This window comes from Hemitrygon akajei, chromosome 22, assembly GCF_048418815.1.
Source record: "Hemitrygon akajei chromosome 22, sHemAka1.3, whole genome shotgun sequence".
In the NCBI taxonomy this organism is placed as follows: Eukaryota; Metazoa; Chordata; class Chondrichthyes; order Myliobatiformes; family Dasyatidae; genus Hemitrygon; species Hemitrygon akajei.
In genome coordinates this window covers 18,552,278-18,574,185 of record NC_133145.1, presented here as the reverse complement: position 1 = coordinate 18,574,185, position 21,908 = coordinate 18,552,278, and the positions used below count along the sequence as shown (strand labels likewise).

The 21,908-nt window shown below is 40.1% G+C and overlaps 1 protein-coding gene across 5 annotated transcripts in view; it reads left to right on the top strand.

The window, feature by feature from the left end:
* LOC140714546 (uncharacterized) overlaps positions 1-21,908 on the top strand; it is a 441,169-nt gene that overhangs the window by 265,589 nt on the left and 153,672 nt on the right. For all 5 annotated transcript variants that reach the window (XM_073025825.1, XM_073025824.1, XM_073025827.1 and 2 more), the window contains one exon: positions 5,925-6,051. In XM_073025825.1, the coding sequence (XP_072881926.1) occupies positions 5,925-6,051 (127 nt within the window). The remainder of the gene's footprint in view (positions 1-5,924; positions 6,052-21,908) is intronic.

Genomic DNA, 21,908 nt, shown 5'->3' with positions numbered 1-21,908 from the left:
CGTAGTAAAATTACTTTCTCTGGACTCAGAATTCACTTGAATCACTCAGACATTATTCACTGAAACTCTAAAGGCTGTTGACAATCTCTCCCGGGATTTGGTGTGTGTGTAATCTATTTTCACCTCTGTATAACTTTACCTACAGAGTTCTACAACTAAATCTAACTTGTTTTGGAGGTTTGAAGTCTTTAGTGAAGGCTTCCCTGTTTGTCGGTTCACAGTTCAACTGCTGATTTATTTTCCCTCTGTTTTAAATACTTATTTATTTTATCTTTTTCTTTTCTTCACCCCCTTTTTTTTCCATTCTCTGAATGTTTTTTTCTCCCTTCTCGGTAAACGGTTGATAAATACTCGTCTTGAATTTACAATTTTCCCTTTCCTCTTTTATTCTTTTTCCTTCTTACCTTTTTTTCCCCTTTCTCTTACTTTATCCTTCTATAATATTTCGCGGGTAGATTAGTTTTGGTTTTCTTCTGATTTTCTCTGTATTAAGTTGTATATCTCGGCAGAAGGTGTTCTAATCTGTAGTTATGTTTCCTAGTGCATAAACTAGTTACTGTTTGTTATAGCATTTATACGGAACTGCTGTCAATGACACAGATCTGGAAGTTGTATTTGGGTTAATTTCTTTGGTAGAGCTAGCTACTTGTTTTGGTAGCCGTGTAGTTTTGGGTTGTGTGGGTGGGGTGGGTTTTCCAGTTCCAACATTTCTTTATTGTTTAGGACATGTTTATATTTTGACCTTATGAATCTATGTTTACATCTCTGCTCCCAGACTGCTATTATACTGCTTGACTTTTTATATGCCTGCTGCCTTTTATGCATTAGTAATTGATAATGGCTAGTGCACTTAAATTTGTGAGCTGGAATGTAAAGGGATTGAATCACCCTGTTAAAAGGAGGAAGGTATTCTCACATATTAAACAACTCAAAGCTGACATTGCTTTCCTCCAAGAAACTCATATTCATTCATTATTCAGTTCTCAATTCGGATTTAAAGTTCCATAAGATCTGGGGGCCTTTTATCGAGTACTTTCATAACCTTCCTCTTGACTAGGGTTTTTTTTTTTCCCTTTGGTCCCTTGCTTTCAGCTCCCTTTCTTTTCTGGTAGTAGGCATTATTATCCTCTGTTGCTAAGTGTATTCACAGTCTGGGAGTTTGATTGTCCGGACTTATACTCTCTATATTGTGTGGTGGTTGGTCTGGAATTGTTTTTTTTTTCTTGTGTTGTGGGGTTTGGGGAGGACAGTAAGCTCACTTGTCTTTAATTTAGGTGCTTTTTTGTTAAACTCTCTTCCTCTGTAGCATATTGATATTGTATGCTTAACCTTGCTCTGTATTAATGCTCCTCATTGGGATTTGGGGTTTTTAATTTTGTAAAATGTTTTGAAAAACTAATAAAAAAATTAGAAAAAAAAAACAGAAGCAGTAGGACACAGGTACAGCAATTGGATCCAAGAGATGAAATTTTGGCCGAGGTCAAATTTTTCTAAGACTGCAAAAAGGTAGTTCCACTCTATACAATCAAATGCCTTCTCCGCATCGAGGGAAATAACACATTCAGGAATCCCAGTTGGAGCTGAGTATAAGATATTAAATAAACGCCGAATGTTAAACAAAGGGAGATGGTTTTTAATAAAGCCTGTTTGGTCATCAGAGATAATGGAGGGAATAACGGTTTCTAATCTATGAGCCAAAACTTTAGCTAAGATATTTACATCAACATTGAGCAGAGAGATCAGCCTATACGAGGAACACTCTGTTGGGTCTTTGCCCTTTTTTAAGAGAAGAATAATAGATGCCTCATTGAAAGAGGGTGGCAATTTGCCGTAATTAAACGAGTCAGATAATACTGAAAGTAACTGAGGAGAAAGAAGTGAAGAGAATGATTTATAAAATTCTACAGGGAACCCATCAGGTCCAGGAGATTTCCCTGAGGACAGTGCAGAAATTGCAAAAGATATTTCTTCTGATGATACAGGCGCATTGAGTTTGGCTTTGAAATCAGATGAAAGTGAGGGGATATTCAGATTCTGTAAAAATTGATTAACAGAGATATTGTCATTCAGAGATTCAGAGGAATAAAGCCGAGAATAAACATTTTTAAATGCGTCATTAATTTCTAAATGATCCGATGTAAAGTCTCCGTTCTCCTTCCGGATCTTTGTAATATGTTGTTTGGCTTTGGAACGCCTTAGCTGATTGGCTAGGAATTTACCAGACTTATCCCCATGAATGTAAAAGCGACTCTTGCTTTCGAGAAGTTGGCGTTCAACAGGTTGAGTGGACAGAAGGTTAAATTTAGTTTGGAGTTCAACACGCTTCTTGTATAATTCAGGGTTCTTAGTTTAGGCATATATTTGATCCAAATCTTTAATCTGGTTAATGAGGTCTAATCGATCTGCACGGGATCTTCTGTTGAGATTTGCTGTGTAAGAGATTATTTGACCCCTCAGATGTGCTTTCATGGCATCCCAGACAATCTGGGATGGCACTTCAGGTGATGTATTAGTGTTAAAATAAAAGGTTATCTGATCCTTAATAAATTTTTAAAAATCGTCATCCGATAATAAAGTTGAATCAAACCGCCAGTGTTTATTTCTCTGAGGGAGACCAGGAAAGTTCAGAGAGAGGGTAATTGGGGCATGGTCAGAAATCAGTATACTCTGATAGTCACAAGAGTGGGCAAATGGAATAAGTTGGTTATCGAGTAAGAAATAGTCAATTCTAGTGAAGGTATGGTGAACATGTGAGAAAAAAGAATAATCTCTCTCTGTAGGATGGAGGAAACGCCATATATCAGAGATACCAAAATTAGAGAGAAACGATTGGATAGCTAAGGAAGATTTAGTAGGTGATCTGGTAACAGAGGACGATTGATCCAGATTAGGATCCAACCAACAGTTGAAGTCACCACCCAGTATAAGAGAGTATGAGTTTAAGTCTGGTAGTGAGGAAAAAAAACCGTTCAAAAAAGTTAACATCATCAAAGTTGGGGGCATACAGGTTTGCTAGTGCAACTTTAGTGTTATATAGTTTACCAGAAACAATAATAAAACAGCCATTTGTATCAGATATTTTATTATGGAGTTCAAAAGGAATATTTGAGTTAATAAGAATGGAGACTCCCCTAGCTTTAGCGGCAAAGGATGAATGAAAATGCTGACCCGCCCACTTTGACAGAAGCCGGGAGTTATCAGAACAACGAATATGAGTTTCTTAAAGGAAAGCAATGTCAGCTTTGAGTTGTTTGATATGTGAGAATACCTTCCTCCTTTTAACAGGGTGATTCAATCCCTTTACATTCCAGCTCACGAGATACCTTCCTCCTTTTAACAGGGTGATTCAATCCCTTTACATTCCAGCTCACGAATTTAAGTGCACTAGCCATTATCAATTACTAATGCATAAAAGGCAGCAGGCATATAAAAAGTCAAGCAGTACAATAGCAGTCTGGGAGCAGAGATGTAAACATAGATTCGTAAAATCAAACCATATACATGTCCTGAGCAATAAAGTGAAACAATAAATACAGTGAGTGATGTTGGAACTGGAAAACCCACCCCAGCCACACAACCCAAAACTACACGGCTACCAAAACAAGTAGCTAGCTCTACCAAAAAAATTAACCCAAATACAACTTCCAGATCTGTGTCATTAACAGCAGTTCCGTATAAATACTATAGCAAATAGTAACTAGTTTATACACTAGAAAACATAACTGCAGATTAGAACACCTTCTGCAGAAATATAAAACTTAATACAGAGAAAATCGGAAGAAAACCAAAACTAACCTACCCGCGAAAAATTATAGAAGAATAAAGTAAGAGAAAGGGGGAAAAAAGTTTAAAAAAAAAGGAAAGGAAGAGGAAAATTATAGATTCAAGACGAGTATTTATCAACCATTTACAGAGAGGAGAGAAAAAAATTCAGAGATTAGAAAAAAGGGGTGAAGAAAAGGGAAAAAAATAAAATAAATAAATATTTTAAGAAAGGAACAATAAATCAGCAATTAAACTGTGAACCAACAAACAGGGAGGCCTTCACTAAAGACTTCGAACCTCCAAAACAAGTTAGAGTCAGTTGTAGACCTCTGTAGATAAAGTTATACAAGAATAAAAATAGATTACACACACACCAAATCCAGGGAGAGATTGTCAACAGCCCTTAGAGTTTCAGTGAATAATGTCTGAGTGATTCAAGTAAAGTCTGAGTCCAGAAAAAGTAATTTTACTACGAGGAGTACTTATCCACCATTTTAGGAGGTCCGATCGGATTCCGAAGATGACTGGATAGCCGGAAGACTTGTCACAAATGCTTCAGCTTCCTTCACTGATTTGAACCACTTGTATTTTCCAGTATTAAGCTTGATTCGTAGATCGGCAGGATTGCGAAGAGAGGGTTTAAAACCACGATATAAAAGCACTTTCATTGCGCCTTTAAACTCAGCGCGCATCTTTAAGGTCTGGGGTGCAAAATCTTCCACAAAGCGAATGGTTGTATCCTGGAAAGGAAAAGAACCCCTGCGACGTGCCTCTACAATCAGACTGTGTTTTACCTGGTATTGATGGAAGCACAAAATTACCGGTCGCGGGCGGGAGCCCAGAATTCCGGGGGGGGCGTAAACTCTGTGTGCCCGTTCGAGCTCAGGCGGGTTCGGAAGCAAATCTTTCCCGAATATCTCACAGAGAAACTTGGCGAAAAACTTCACGGTTGATCCCTGTTCGGTGGCCTCTGGCAATCCAAGAATTCTAAGATTGCAGCGTCTGCTGCGACTTTCGAGATCCACCATTTTGGAAAGGAGTTTGTTACATTTTTCCTCTAAGCTGGAACATAGAGTCTCCAAGTATCGAACACGACTTTCTAAATCTTCAGAAGTCAAATCGATGCGAGATAGGTGTTCGGCATGTTTGTCCACTTTATCGTTGATCCGATCCAGTTTGTCTTCCAACTGTTTGAAAGCGGTTTTAAATTCCTTTAAAATTTCGTCTCGGAGCTTTCCGAGCGCAGTCAGAGTCTCGTCTGAGAGAGCCGTAGCTTCCTTTCTCCCGGATTTAGAACTCTTGCTTGACATTGTAAGTTAGATATGTCCACAGGCAAGTAAGAGATACCGAAAAAATTCCTAAGGTTTAAAACATGGAGACATTTAGTGCAAAGATAGCGACAGTAACGGAACAAAAGTTCGGAGCAGCTAAACAATCGCCATCTTACCGGAAGTCCTGAATCAATTAAAATGTTTGGCCACCAGGAAGACCCATTTGTGGCAGAGGCTCCCAATGATGTGGGCCCGCAATTTACAACAGGCCTCACCAATGTAGAACAGGCTGCATTGGGAACACCGAGCACAGCAGACAACCCCAGCAGATTTTCAGGTGATGTGTTGCCTTATCTGGAAGTATTGTTTGGGGACCTGAATGGAGGTGAGGGAGGAGGTGAATAGGCAGGTGTAACACTTAGGCTATTTGCAGGAATAAGTGCCTGGTGGGAGATTAGTGGGAACAAATGCCTGTGTTCTTGGCCATTCTTGGTCTCTGGCAGTGAGTAATGTTTGCTGTAGTTCTGAATAAGCACTGTTTGTCAATTTAAATGTTTTGTAAAGGCTGCATATACCAATTTTATTGAATATACAATTTTGAATAGAATTTTATTTCGATGTTTAGTGAGCTCTTCCAGTTGATGTTCTCTGCTTCTTGATCACTATTTCATGCTAGTTACAAACAGAATATTAAGAAATTTTTCAACAAGTCATATAGTATCTTTGAAGAGAGAACAAAGATAATCTGTCAGATTTTAAATTAGAATTAGGAAAATTTTCAAAATAGACATTTTATGTTCGGTGGGTGAAATTGATGGTGTCATGGTCAGATTACAGTGAGTGGTATTGGAGGCATTTTAAAATATTTATTTTAATCTGATTGTACAGGCGCTCCACTGTAATAGAGAAATTTGAAGCTCTGGAGCTGGATACTGATCGAATGGAGACTGATGCAACTACTCACAGTGAATCACGATCAGGAAGAAGTGAAACGAGACAGATCCAACGGAGAGATGTAAGTTGTACCACAAAGCCGTTTGCAAATATACAAGTAATCTCTGTATGCCTATTAAAATAAACATAAGAAGATTTTTGCCAGCCATGTAAAATGACTATCAGATTGAAAATTCAATCTTTGTCAATTTCTTTTTCTTATTGACATTTAAAAAATAATTGAACAACCTGTTAATCTTGCCTGTCTCATACCTTCAACAAAAATTCAAATTAATCCCTGAAGTGGTATTACTATGTTGCTGGGTTGAAGTAGGCTTGCACAAGTATGCACTGGAAGGGTAGGGGGAAAGAAAATTAAGTTTTCCAAATGAGGATGAGATGGATACCCACTTTTCTTTGCTCTTGCTTTTGCACTGTCTCACATACTCAGCCCTTTCTCTGTCCAGACCCCACTCTAACTCTACTTACTTCAGTCGTTTTCATTACCCTCTCCTCCACTTACCAGCTTTCTCTCCCAAGAACAATACAATTTTACATTCAGACTCGGGAGATTATGCATATCCTGGAAACCTTGAGCAACACAAAATCTTGGATGGCATGGTAGAATAGTAATTAGTCCAATCACTTTACAGCGCCAACAATTATCGATCAAGGTTTGATTCCTGCCACTGTTTGTAAGGAGTTTGTATGTTCTTTCCATGACCCTGTGGGTTTCCTCCATATGTTCTGGTTTCCTCCCACATTCCAAAAAGGTACAGGTTAGGGTTAGTAAGTTGTAAACATGCTTTGTTGGCCCTGGAAGCATGGGGACATTTGCGGGCTGCCCCATCACAAGCCTTGGACGCAAAGTGGTGCATTTCACTGTATGTTTTGACATTTCTATGTACATATAACCAATAAAACTAGTCTTTAATCTTCAAAATGGTGTGCGGACTCAGCACATCAGGCAGCATCTATGGAGAGAAATAAACAGTTAACATTTTGGTCCAAGAATCTTCATCAGGGCATAAATATACTGCTACTGAAGTAAAGTTTATCCACATAACTGAATTCTCACTGTGGGAAATTTCTTTTGCATCATTTCTAAGAATTTAATGTAAATTAATGGCTCAGTTATAATACTTGAGAAAAACCATTTAGTTGCTTATTTTTAAAAATGACAGCATTGCTGTTAATCAATTTAAGGTTCATTAAAATTGAGTCATTAACTGTAGAATTGTAAGCTATATACAGCACAGGTTATCATTGTGTGGTGGGGGGTGAGGGGCGGAAATTATTATGCTACATAAAACTGCATGCATGTAGAAACCTGGATTTGCCACTCTATAAGGGATTGTATGTTTTTGCTGCTGGGAAAATACATATTTAATAATGTTTGTTTTAACTCTTATTTCCACTAAGCATTATTGGGACTGAGTCTTTTTGTAACTATCAGTAAACTTGGCAAGTGTGTGTAAAGGCATGTTTTCACTTGCCTGCCCACTGAGCCAAATAAATAAATGAGACTGAGAAGTAATAAGTTATTCTTCTTGAGGCAGAATAGACTTGACTGATTAAATAAGAAGGAACTGTTTCCAGTGGCAAGATATTTAGGGTGATAGAGGGAAAAAAAGTCAAAGTTTACAAGGATATGTAGGCCAATTGCGGCCTAGAGTTTATGATCTTAAAAGGATTTCAGAAGCATACTCATGGCTGACATTTAGTGGGACATTTAATAAGTACTGGAAAGGAAATATATGGGGGTGTTGGAAAAGAGTAACGGAATGAGAATATTTAGATTGTTCTATCAAAGATTTAGTATAATCATGATGAGCTGAATGGATGTGCTCCTGTACTGTATAATGAAAGATTCTATGATATTTCAGTTTTGTAGCCAAAGGTAATTGTGTTAATTGCACATATTTAAAAATGTATAAACTGTATGCTGCTTTTTAGGCAAAACTCAATTACTGTGGACATAATTGCAATAGAATTATGAAAGATCTGCTTTACAATGATGTTTTGCAGTGAATAACTTTGGCCAAAAATTTGACCGTTAAACTGCTAGCATAGTCCGTTTTAACATAGTTTGTTTGATCACAAAGCATCACATTATAGGACATTGTTCTTGCCCTGAGGTTCAGTGCATCTGCATTTCATTACCAAGTTCTCTCTTTTTCCGTGCTGTACAAACTGAACTCATGGCTGAAGTAATGGTAAACACATAAGAGAGTAATTTATTGCTGTTTAAATCAAATAAAAGGCAGTGCAATTGAGTTCATTCAGAGTAACATTTAAAATAATTTTTCATTGTAGATGGAATCATTACATTAGAGGAGAAGGCCATTCAACCCAAACTTTTCCATGTCAATTCTCCACCAAAGGCATTATTCAGTTACAGCCACCTGCCCTTTCACTGTGGTCTTACAACATTTTGTGCTCTTTTGAAAGTCACAATGGAATCTATCTCCATACACGTTTGTAGCCAATAAATTCCAGATTCCAACCCCATGTTACATAGAAATTTGTTTTTTTTTGTTCCTCAATTCTTTCTTATTTATACATGTATCTTCTAGTATTCATGTTCTCCATCAAAGAGAGCAGCCGGTTACTATCTGTTCTGTGCAGACCTATCATTTTTTAAAATCTTAGCCTTAGACTTCAGAGGAGATTTACAAAGATGTTGCCTGGATTGGAGAGCATGCCTTATGAGAATAGGTTGAGTGAACTTGGCATTTTCTCCTTGGAGCAATGGAAGATGATAGTGACCTGATGAGAGGCATTGATCATGTGGACAGCCAGAGGCTTTTTCCCAGGGCTAAAATGGCTAACATGAGTGGGCATAGTTTTAAGCTGCTTGGAAGCAGGTACAAGAGGGATGGATGTCAGAGGTAAGATTTTCACACAGCGTAGTGGGTGCATAGAATGCACTGCCAGTGAAGGTAGCAGAAATGGTAACAATAGGGTCTTTTAAAAGACTCTTAGATAGGTACATGGAACTTAGAAAACTAGAGGGCTATGCGGTAGGGAAATTCTAGGCAGTTTCTAGAGTAGGTTACATGGTCAGCACAACATTGTGGGCCGAAGGGCCTGTAATGTGCTGTAGATTTGTCTTTCCATAGAAAACCGTTCTAGCTTGTCTGATCTATTGTTGTAAATGTAGTCCCCCTCCTCCCAGAAATCATTTTCATAATTCTATTCTGAGCTCATTCTAATACCTTCACATCATTCCTATAATGTGGCAATCTGAATTGAACACTAGGTTTAGCATAACTTGCCTGCTTTTAGATGTCCCTCTATTGATTGTGAGTGTTTAATTATCTGCTTTCTAAACTTGCCCTGCCACTGAATGATTTATGCACACATAACTCGGGCTTCTTTGCTCTTGTAGCCCTTTTAGAGCAGTGTACTTCATTCTACGTTGCTTTTCGGTTTTCCTGCCAAAACACGCTGCATTTCATTTAACAGTATTAAACTTAATGACCATGCATATGAGCTTATCACCAACCTATTTACATTCTCTTGCAGTCTTGCAATTGGTATGTCAACAAATACACTCAAAAACGTCTATAGATGTACCATGAAGAGCATTCTGACAGGCTGCATCACTGTCTGGTATGGGGATGCTACTGCACAGGACCGGAAGAAGCTGCAGAGTGTTGTAAATTTAGTTGGCTCCATCTTGGGTACTAGCCTACGAAGTACCCAGGACATCTTCAAGGAGTGGTGTCTGGAAAGTTAGCGTCCATTATTAAGGACCTCCAGCACCCAGGACATGCCCTTTTTCTCACTGTTACCATCAGATAGGAGGTACAAAAGCCTGAAGGCACACATTCAGCGATTCAGAAACAGCTTCCTCCCCTCTCCCATCTGATTCCTAAATGGACATTGAACTGTTGAACACAACCTCACTTTTTTTATAATATATTCTGTGTTTTGCAAGATTTTTAATCTATTCAGTATATGTATACTATAATTGATTTACTAATTTATTTGTTATTTTTATTCTATATTATTGTACTGCTGGTGCTAAGTTAACAAATTTCACAATACATGCCAGTGATAATAACCCTGATTCTGATTCTATCAGCCTCCTCGAGAGTTCAGAAAAATGCCATATTTTTACCCACAAATTTGAAAAGTTCTGACTTATAGTCCCAAGTCCAAGTCAGAAAGCAATAGCCTCAAAACTGATCTTGAAAATACAACCATTAATCTTCTATCAGTTTGAAAAGGTATCATTCACCATAGTCTTGTATTGGCTTTCACTTAGCCACCTGTGCATCTAATTTACCGTTGTGCCTCTGCTCTCTCTCATTATGTCCAAGAACTGAGCTCCCCAATCCTCACTTTATACCCTACCAGCCTCCACATTCAGCAATTCATCTTTCACATTTCTGTCACCTTCAAGCTTTCAACAGCTTTTTGCTTTCCCCTCTCCTTTGGAATTCTGTTAAGGATGTTCCCTTTGCAACTCCTCTTTTCTGTTTCCACCGGCTTTTTCCACATCCATAGGGTTTGTAACACCATTTTGTTTACTTCCATCCCATCATCTGGCAATTCAGACAGTCCATCCAGGTGAGCAATGATACATTTTGTGCTTTTTTTCTAAGTGTACTGCATTTGGTGCTGACACTGTGGTCCCCCTCTGTATTGAAGATACTAGATACAGGTTGGATGATTGCTTTATAAAACCCATACACTCGTTCCCCTGTGCTGATTTAGTGGTTCCTGTTGCCTGTCACTTTAATTCTCCATTCATCTCCACTCCGACTTATTTGTCTGTACCCTTTAGCTTTGTAATAATGGTCAATGCAAACCTCAGGTACAGTGCCTTGCCTTCTGTGTGACATTGCAGCTTTTCAGATACAATATTGAATTCAATGGCCTTGGGTGACTTGCTTTCTCTGTATCAGAATCTGCCAGCTCTGCTGTAGATATGAACATAGCCTGTATTTAGCATTCCTCAAAGGCTCTGTATTTCACAGGTATTACATTCCTTTGTTTGTATTTTGTTAACTGCGTACATCTTGCGGCTTTTAAGGTTCTTTGATTTAGTTCACTCTAACTGCTCTTGTTTAACCTATTAACCACATGATTTAAATCACAGCTTCCTTGGCCTCATTCTAACAAGATATTCCACCGTCCATTTCATCCGTCCCCATGCTCTCTGCAGCTTAAAACTAACTGTTTTCTCTCTCTCCCAAGTCAAGTCAAGTCAACTTTTATTGTCATTTCGACCATAACTGCTGGTACAGTGAATAGTAAAAATGAGACAACATTTTTCAGAACCATGGTGTTACATGACACAGTACAAAAAACTAGACTGAACTATGTAATAAAAAAACACAACACATAGAAAGCTACACTAGACTACAGACCTACACTGGACTGCAAGTGCACAAAAACAGTGCAGGCATTACAGTAAATAATAAACAGGACAGTAGGGCAAGGTGTCAGTCCAGGCTTCGGGTATTGAGGAGTCTGATAGCTTGGGGGAAGAAACTGTTATATAGTCTGGTCGTGAGAACCCGAATGCTTCGGAGCCTTTTCCCAGATGGCAGGAGGGAGAAGAGATTGTATGAAGGGTGCATGGGGTCCTTCATAATGCTGTTTGCTTTTCGGATGCAGCGTGTAGTGTAAATGTCCGTGATGGCAGGAAGAGAGACCCCGATGATCTTCTTAGCTGACCTCACTATCCGCTGCAGGGTCTTGCGATCCGAGATGGTGCAATTTCCGAACCAGGCAGTGATGCAGCTGCTCAGGATGCTCTCAATACAACCCCTGTAGAATGTGATGAGGATGGGGGGTGGGAGATGGACTTCCCTCAGCCTTCACAGAAAGTAGAGACGCTGCTGGGCTTTCTTTGCTATGGAGCTGGTGTTGAGGGACCAGGTGAGATTCTCCGTCAGGTGAACACCAAGAAATTTGGTGCTCTTTACAATCTCTACCGAGGAGCCGTCAGTGTTCAGTGGGGAGTGGTCGCTCCATGCCCTCCTGAAGTCAACAACCATCTCTTTTGTTTTGTTCGCATTAAGAGACAGGTTGTTGGCTCTGCATCAGTCCTTTAGCCGCTGCACCTCCTGTCTGTAAGCTGACTTGTCATTCTTGCTGATGAGACCCACCACGGTCGTGTCATCGGCAAACTTGATGATATGGAACAGCTCGTGTGTTGCAGCACAGTCATGGGTCAGCAGAGTGAACAGCAGTGGACTGAGCATGCAACCCTGGGGAGCCCCCGTGCTCAGTGTGATGGTGTTGGAGATGCTGCTCCTGATCCGGACTGACTGAGGTCTGCCAGTCAGGAAGTCTAAGATCCAGTTGCAGAGGGAGGTGTTCAGGCCCAATAGCCTCAGCTTTCCAATCAGTTTCTGAGGGATAATTGTGTTGAATGCTGAACTAAAGTCTATGAACAGCATCCGAATGGATGTGTCTTTTCTCTCCCAGTTTTGATAAAGGGTAATTTAACTTTCTATAGACATTACCTGACCTACTGATATTTAACATCATTTTTGGTTTGTGTTTGAGTTTCAGCATCTGCAGTTTGTAGATTTCCATGCATCATAAGCAGTTTTTTGCAAGCTTAATCTCCCCCATTCTTTCATCAGAATTTGTTTGTTTTTTCCCATAGAACCATAGAACATTACAGCACAGAAACAGGCCTTTTGGCCCTTCTTGGCTGTGCCAAACCATTTTTCTGCCTAGTCCCACTGACCTGCACCTGGGCCATATCCCTCCAAACCCCTCTCCTCCATATACCTGTCCAAGTTTTTATTAAATGTCAAAAGTGAGTCCGCATTCACCACTTCATCTGGCAGCTCATTCCATATTCCCACCACTTCCTGCATGAAGAAGCCCCCCCCCCCCAATGTTCCCTTTAAACTTTTCCCCCTTCACCCTTAACCCAGGACTTCTGGGTTTTTTTCTCGCCTAGCCTCAGAGGAAAAAGCCTGCTTGCATTCACTATCTATACCCATCATAATTTTATACACCTCTATCAAATCACCCCTCATTCTCCTACACTCCAGGGAATAAAGTCCTAACCTATTCAACCTTTCTCTGTAACTCAGTTTCTCAAGTCCCGGTAACATCCTTGTAGACCTTATCTGCACTCTTTCAACCTTATTAATATCCTTCCTGTGATTAGGTGACCAAAACTGCACACAATACTCCAAATTCAGTCTCACCAATGTCTTAGAAAACCTCACCATTACATTCCAACTCTTGTACTCAATACTTTGATTTATAAAGGCCAATGTACCAAAAGCTCTCTTTATGACCCTATCTATCTGTGACGCCACTTTTAGTGAAATATGTATCTGTACTCCCAGATCCCTCTGTTCTACTGCACTCCTCAGTGTCCTACCATTTACCTTGTATGTTCTACCTTGGTTTGACCTTCCGAAGTGCAATACCTCACACTTGTCCACATTAAACTCCATCTGCCATTTTTTTGCCCATTCCTCCAACTGGTCCAAATCCCTCTGCAAGCTCTGAAAACCTTCCTCACTGTCCACTACACCTCCAATCTTTGTATCATCAGCAAACTTGCAGATTCAATTTGCCACATTATCATCCAGATCATTGATATAGATGACAAATAACAATGGACTCAGCACTGATCCCTGTGGCACACCACTAGTCACAGGCCTCCAGTCAGAGTAGCAATCCTCCACTACCACTCTCTGGCTTCTTCCATTGAGCCAATGTCTAATCCAATTTACCTCTCCATGTATACCTAGCGACTGAATCTTCCTAACTAAACCCCCATGTGGGACCTTGTCAAAGGCCTTACTAAAGCCCATATATACAACATTCACTGCCTTCCCTTCATCCTCTTTCCTGGTAACTTCCTCGAAAAACTAATAGATTGGTTAAATATGACCTACCACGCACAAAGCCATGCTGACTTTTTCTAATAAGTCCCTGTCTATCTAAATACTTGTAGATCCTTTCTCTTAGTATTCCTTCCAATAATTTACCTACTACCGATGTCAAACTTACCAGCCTATAATTTCCCGGCTTACTTTTTGAGCCTTTTTTAAACAATGGAACTACATGAGCTATTCTTCAATCCTCTGGCACCTGACCCGTGGATATCGACATTTTAAATATTTCTGCCAGGGCCCCTGCAATTTCAACACTAGTCTCCTTCAAGGTCCAAGGGAATACACTGTCAGGTCCTGGGGATTTATCTACTCCCATTTGCCTCAAGACAGCAAGCACCTCCTCCTCTTTAATCTGTATAAGTTCCATGACCTCCCTACTTGTTTGCCTTGTTTCCATAGACTCCATTCCAGTTTCCTTAGTAAGTACAGATGCAAAAAACCCATTAAATATCTCTCCGTTTCTTTTGGTCCCTTTGTTCCTGTATGGAATGGCTCGATGCTTCCTTAAAAAACCTTGTTATATTTTTCCTTGTCAACTTCTTGATGCAATTTACCACCTGGGCCAGATGGTTTATTTATTACCTGATCTTGAACGTTGAGCAACTCAACCTTCTTGACCAACTTCCCATGCAGGACTTTGTCAAATGCCTTGCTGAAGTCCATGCAGACAACTTCCACTACCTTGCCTTCATTCACTTACCTGTTAACTTCCTCTTAAAAACTCTATAAGATTGGTTAGACATGACCTACCACACACAAAACGATGTTGACAATCCCTAATCAGTCCACGTCAATCCAAATACTTTTATATCCAGTCCTTTAGAATAACTTCCAATTATTTTCCCACTACTGATGTATTCTTAACCATTCTTAAACAGCAAAATAACATTGGCTATCATCCAATCCTCTAGTGCCTCTCCTGTGCTAAGGATGATTTAAATACCTCTGCCAGGACCCCTGCAATATCTGCAACACACACAAAATGATGGAGGAACTCAGCTGTCCCTCCAGCGTTTTTTGTATGCTGCTTGGATTTCCAGCATTTGTAGATTTTCTCATGTTTGCAATATCTGTACTTGCCTTCCACAGGGTCGGAGGGAGCACCTTGTTAGGCCCTGGGGATTTATCCATCCTGATCAGCCTCAGGACACGAAACACCACCTCCTCTGTGATCTGTATAAGTCCATGGAGCTGATGCTGCATTCCCTCACTTCTATGGATGCTGAGTCAGTCTCCTGAGTAAATACAGATGCAAAAAATTCATTGAAGATCTCCCCATCTCTTTTGGATCCGTAAATAGATTACCATTCTGATCTTCCAGAGGACCAATTTTGTCCCTTGCAGTCATTTTGCTCTTAACATATCCGTAGAATCCTTTAAAATTCTCCTTCACCTTGTGTGCTAGGGCAACTTCAATGCCTTCTTTTAAACCACCCGGTTTCTTTCTTAAGTATTCTCTTGCATCTCCCTAAGTATCTGATTTGTTCCTACTTGCCTATACCTGTTGTCTATCTCCTTTTTTTAATCTTGGCCTCAATATCTCTTGAAAACAAAAGTTCCCTATCCCTGTTATCTTTATCTTTTATTCTGATAGGCACATACAAGATTTGTACACTCAAAATTTCACTTTTGAAGGCCTCTCACTTACCATGTACACCATTGCCAGAAAGCAGCCTGTCCCCTTCTACACTTGCCAGATAATTATCAAAAGATACTATCAAAATTGGCCTTCTACAATTTAGAATTTCAACCCCTAGACCAGACCTATCTTATTGCATATGTACTTTGAAACTAATGGCATTATGATCATTAGATTCAAAGTGTTCTCCTACACAAACTTCCATCACCTGCCCAGTCTCATTCCCTAACAGCAGATCAAGTATCGCACACTCTCTTATTGATTATGGAAACATTTTCCTGAACACATTTGACAAACTCGATCCCTTATTATCCTTTTACAGTATGGGAGTCCCTCCCAGTCACTATGTGGAAAGTTAAAATCACATGCTATAACAAACTTGTGTTTCTTGTAACAATCTACGATCTCTCTACAAATTTGTTCCTTTAAATCCCACGGACTGTTGGGTGGTCTGTAATATAGCCCCATTAACATGGTCATACCTTTCTTATTTTTCAGTTCCACCCATAATAACTCACTTGACGAATTCTCCAGTCTGTCCTGACTAAGCACTGTTGTGACATTTTCCCTGACTAGTAACGTCATCACTCCTCTTTTAATCCTTCTCGCTCTGTCATGTGTAAAGCAACAGAACCCTGGAATATTGTTCCTGCCCGTCCTGCAACAAAGCTTCACTAACAAGGCTTTGTCCAGGTGCAGATCATTGGGACTAGGCAGAAAAATGGTTCAGCACAGCCAAGAAGGGCCAAAAGGCCTGTTTCTGTGCTGTAATGTTCTATGGTTCTAATGGCTATATATTATTCCTAGTGTTGATTCATGACCTGAGCTCGTATGTCTTATAATATTTCTTGCATTGAAATATACGCAGTTCGGGACACTAGTCTTGATCAATCTTTTGATTCCTGACTTTGAGATCATACCAACGTCTCTCTGCACAACCTCTCCACTAACTGTTCTGGCACAGTGGTTCCCATCACCCTGCAATTCCTTACTGCATTAACAAACCTTCTCATTAGGATATTAGATCCCTTCCAATTCAGGTGCAAACCTTCTCTTCTGTGTGGATCCACACCTTCCCTGGAAGAGACCCTAATGGTCCAAAAGTGTACACCAACTCCTTAGCAACATGTTAAGTTGTGTCATTTTCCTATTTTGGCCTAAATAACACATGGCATGAGTAGCAATCATGAGATCAAAATCCTGAAGATCCTGCCCTTTAACTTAGCACTTAAAAAAGGCTCTAAAAGTAATCCAGGGAATTATAGGCTGGTAAGTTTGACATCGGTAGTAGGTAAATTATTAGAAGGAGTACTAAGAGATAGGATCTACAAGAATTTAGATAGACAGGGACTTATTAGGGAGACTCAACGCGGCTTTGTGCATGGTAGGTCATGTTTAACCAATCTATTAGAGTTTATGAGGAGGTTACCAGGAAAGTGGATGAAGGGAAAGCAGTGGATGTTGTCTACATGGACTTCAGTAAGGCCTTTGACAAGGTCCCGCATGGGAGGTTAGTTAGGAAGATTCAGTCGCTAGGTATACGTGGTGAGGTAGTAAGTTGGATTAGACATTGGCTCAATGGGAGAAGTCAGAGAGTGGTAGTGGAGGATTGCTTCTCTGAGTGGAGGCCTGTGACTAGTGGTGTGCCACAGGGATCAGTGCTGGGTCCATTGTTATTCGCCATCTATATCAATGATCTGGATGATAATGTGGTACATTCGATCAGCAAATTTGCTGATGATACAAAGATTGGAGGTGTAGTGGACAGTGAGGAAGGTTTTCAAAGCTTGCAGAGGGATTTGGACCAGCTGGAAAAATGGGCTGAAACATGGTAGATGGAGTTTAATACAGATAAGTGTGAGGTATTGCACTTTGGAAGGAAAAACCAAGGTAAGAACATACAAGGTACTGGCACTGAGGAGTGCAGTAGAACAGAGGGATCTGGGAATACAGATACAGAATTCCCTGAAAGTGGCGTCACAGGTAGATAGGGTAGTAAAGAGAGCTTTTGGTACATTGCCCTTTATAAATCAAAGTATTGAGTATAAGAGTTGGAATGTTATGATGAGGTTGTATAAGGCATTGGTGAGGCTGAATTTGGAGTATTGTGTGCAGTTTTGGTCACTGAATTACAGGAAGGATATTAATAAGGTTGTAAGAGTGCAGAGAAGGTTTACAAGGATGTTGCCGGGACTTGAGAAACTGAGTTACAGAGAAAGGTTGAATAGGTTAGGACTTTATTCCCTGGAGCGTAGAAGAATGAGGGGAGATTTGATAGAGGTATATAAAATTATGATGGGTATAGATAGAGTGAATGCAAGCAGGCTTTTTCCACTGAGTTTAAGGGAGAAAAAAACAAGAGGATGTGGGTTAAAGGTATGGGGGAAAAGTTTAAAGGAAACATTGGGGGGGGCTTCTTCGTGCAGAGAGTGGTGGAAGTGTGGAATGAGCTGTCAGATGAAGTGGTAAATGCGGGCTCACTTTTAACATTTAAGAAACACTTGGACAGGTACGTGAATGAGAGTTATATGGAGGGATATGGTCCAGGTTCAGGTCAGTGGGACTAGGCAGAAAAATGGTTTGGCACAGCCAAGAGGGGCCAAAAGGCCTGTTTCTGTGCTGTAATGTTCTATGGTTCTATTGTTCTAACATGCTGAACTCCCGCTGCAGAGCCTCGTCACTTCCTACCTCTGTTACTGGTACCTATATGGACCATGAACTCTGGCTGTTCCCCTTCCCACTTGAGAATGCTGAGGACTCGATCCATGATGCCCCATACCTTGGCATCAGCAAAGCAACTTATCATCCTGGAATCTCGTTCTTATCCACAGTACCTCCTTTACTAACAGTGCCACAGTTACAGTCCACAGTGCCTCCTCTAACTTACGAACCCCCTATTACCATAGTTCACCTCTTCTTCTCACCCCCCGCTTTCTCTTTTGAATCACAGAATCAGATTTTGTGCCAGAGACCTGACTGCTGTGACTTTCCTCTTCTGTGTTATCCCTCTCCCCCAACAGCATCCAAAGTGATATATCTATTGTTGTTTGTGATTATTAGAAGCTGCAGCTGGATGCACTTCTCACAGGTGTAGTTGTCAGGGACACTGGAGGTTTCCCTGCTTTACCATAGACTGCAAGAGGAGCATTCTACTATCCTGCCTAGCACCTCTACTGTTTTAAGTGAGCATATATAAAGAAGGGGAGAAAAACTCTATCTACGGCTTGTTTTTTTGCCTTCTCTGGCTGGAGCCTCTGCACGCTGAAGCATTGAAGAGCTAAAGCCTCAAAATCTGCACTTTAACTCTGACCACTCCAACGATAGCCGCTCCGCTTGCCCCTGCCTTACTTTAATTTGTTCTTTCTAATCAATCCCGAATGCTGCAAAGATCCAAAACTGCTGCGAGTTGCTGCCTTTTCTACTCAATTGGCAAACCTGAGTGAGCCATGTCTTCTCAGGTTTCTGATCCCTCTGATTGGGCACTGATCAAAGCTCCAAAACTGAGTGAGTCACCTCTTCTCAGAGTCCTGATCTCTCTCCATTTGGCACACTTGAAAGCTCCAAAATTTCTGCAAGTTGCTGTTTTTTCTACTCAATTGGCAAACCTGAGTGAGCTGCCACTTCTCGGGCATCCGAGCTCTCTGATTGGGCGCTGCTCAAAGACTTCTGAACTTCTGATTGACCTTCAGGCTTCAATCATCAGTATAGTTTCAGGGTTCACTGGTGATGATAATTGAGGATCCAAAATCCAGGCCTGGAGCTCTGGACTTGCTCATGACAGGACCTGAACACTTAGGCCTCAAATTCTAGTCTTGTGATTTGCATATCTAGGGAATCACTGGCCTCCATTCCTCCTGCCCACATAGAGCTCCGATCCTAAAACCCATTGCTGACTTATGCCCTCGTCCTCACTGACCTGTGAGCTTGACACCCAATCACATACATGTCATTTAGCTTTGAATGTGGAGCAGAGGCTTAACCTCCTGACCTGTCCTCTAAATCTCTTACATCTCAGTTTCTAAACCCAAACTTGACCCCTAACTCTCTCTATCCCCAAAATTATCTCTACAAATCTGGCCTAATTCTGCTCCTATGTTTTATGGTCTAAACCTAAAATCATCCCAGTCTGAGCCATGACCTCAACGACGACTAATTGGAGAAAGATTGCAAATGAGTTGAACACAAAGGCGTCTGTAAAGTTAAATTACAAAAAGATGGATGTCAGATGCAGCATAATAGTTAGGATGGCAAATATCTTATTGACTCTTACTCCAAAGGGATGGATTTTAGAAATAGAGAATTATTTTTACAGTTACACAGAATTTTGTTGAGGCTGCACTTGGAAAACAGTAAATTTTGGGAAATGTCTAAAAATGATTCTCTAGGCTAATTCTTAGAATAAGAGGTTTAACTTTTCATGAAAAAGCTGAAGTTGTTCTTTGTAACTTAGAATGAGGGATGATCTTACTGAAACATGCAATATCCTAGGGGGTGGGGGGGCAATGCAACTTGTATGCCAAGATATTATCAGGAGTATCAAATGAGAGGCCTAGTGTGAGTAGGTCAGCTACAGGTACTTAGAATTTTTTCTCAGAAACACTAGTGAAGCTCTGGCATTTTTCTATCCTAGTAGGTTGTAGAGGTTAAATCACTAGGAGGTATATGAAGAGGAAGTAAAACAATTTTTTTAACATCAGAGAACTGAACAGTATGGGAAACTGGAATAGAAAAGCGAATGAAGCCTGGGACGGATAATATTGAAGAATGGCAGGCTTGAGCGGCTAGGTGATCTTCTCCTTTTTTCTTGATTTCCTTTTAAAAGCATTAACAATCCATCGAAATGTCCAATAGTTTATTGCACTTTGTAACCTCCCTGCACATTTTCTTCTCAATATTTCCCAGATGTTAGCAACGTATAACATACAGTATATGCAGCAGTAAAGTGCGCCCTTTATCATTTCTTAAATCTAGACAAATATGTTTTGCATGGACATCTCTTTTCACAGCTCTCATATGCTCCTTTCCTTCTTTATTTGACTCCTTTTTTTCTATTTAATGTATAACAGTGGAAATGTTTGAGCCAAGTTTCTGTTCTCACCACCACATCATATTCTCACTCTGCTTTGTAAAACATAGGATATAGTACACAACAGTACAGCTTTTTGGCCCACAATATTGTGCTGAATTTATTAAGGTATTAACACCTAACTTCTTATGCCTGCACATAATCCATATCCCTGCTTTCTCTGCATATCTGTGTGCCTCTCTAAGAGCCTCTTAGACATCTCCATAGTTTTTGCCACCACTCCTGGCAACACATTCCCAGCATCCACAACTCTGTGCAAAACAAAAAAAAAAGCTGCCCCACAGACCTCCTTTGAACTCCCCATCACCTTTAGTGTCAGCCCTCTATGTCTGTGCTTTGCCAAGCTTATTTAGCACACTTTCATAAACACATAGTAGCATAATAAACTAAAGTGACTTGCAGTATACTTTATTTTGTACGTTGTGTAGCTTTAATCCAGCATTTAGTTACCCACTTGCACGATAGAGTATCAACAAGTCAGTTCACAAGATTTCATTATGATCCAACTTGTGTAGCACTATCTTGGGATGCCTTCAAGAAAGTAAAGTGCTCACATCTTTAGGCTTATGTCTGTACTCCATCAAACATCACCCAACACCACGCCACAAAAAAAAACTTGTATCTTTTGATTGAATCTCAAGCTGAGAGTAGCTTGGCTTCTTCCTGTAATCCTCACCGTCACAGCCAATCTTCAGCCGGTTCAATTCACTTCATGTGAAATCAAAAGACAGCTGAGAGCATTGGCATAGCATAGGATATAGTACCAATCAATACCAGGCAGTAGTACTGAAGATGTGAGTGCCACAGATATATGTACTTCTTGCCAAACTGCTCCAGTAAGTTGCACGTTATGTAGAAGAATGTGGAAAACTACTACAGGGATATTATCACAGCTACAGAAATGGAATTCATCATGGAAGGATTGTCGACTGAGTCATTATGGTTGGGACAGGAACAATCACTTTTCTTAGAGTATAATATAGTCTGCCCAATAACTAGAGACACTGAGGAATAGATCAAGAGGTAGATTTTAGAAATGTGCAAAAATATTAGGGTTGTTGTTATGGTGGACTTCGACTTCCCTAATATTCATTGGAGCATCTTTAGTACAAAATTTGAGTTGGATGGAACTTGTTAATTGTGTCCAGGGAGGATTCCTGACTCAATATGCAGACAGACCAACAAAAGACGAGGCCACATGGGATTTGGAGCTAGGCAATGTGTTGTGTATTTAATATTTCATTAATATTGTAAATATGTTGTTTGTTTAAGCATTTTTGTTGCTTAAATAATTTATTGTGGGTTATATGTTAAAGTACATGAAT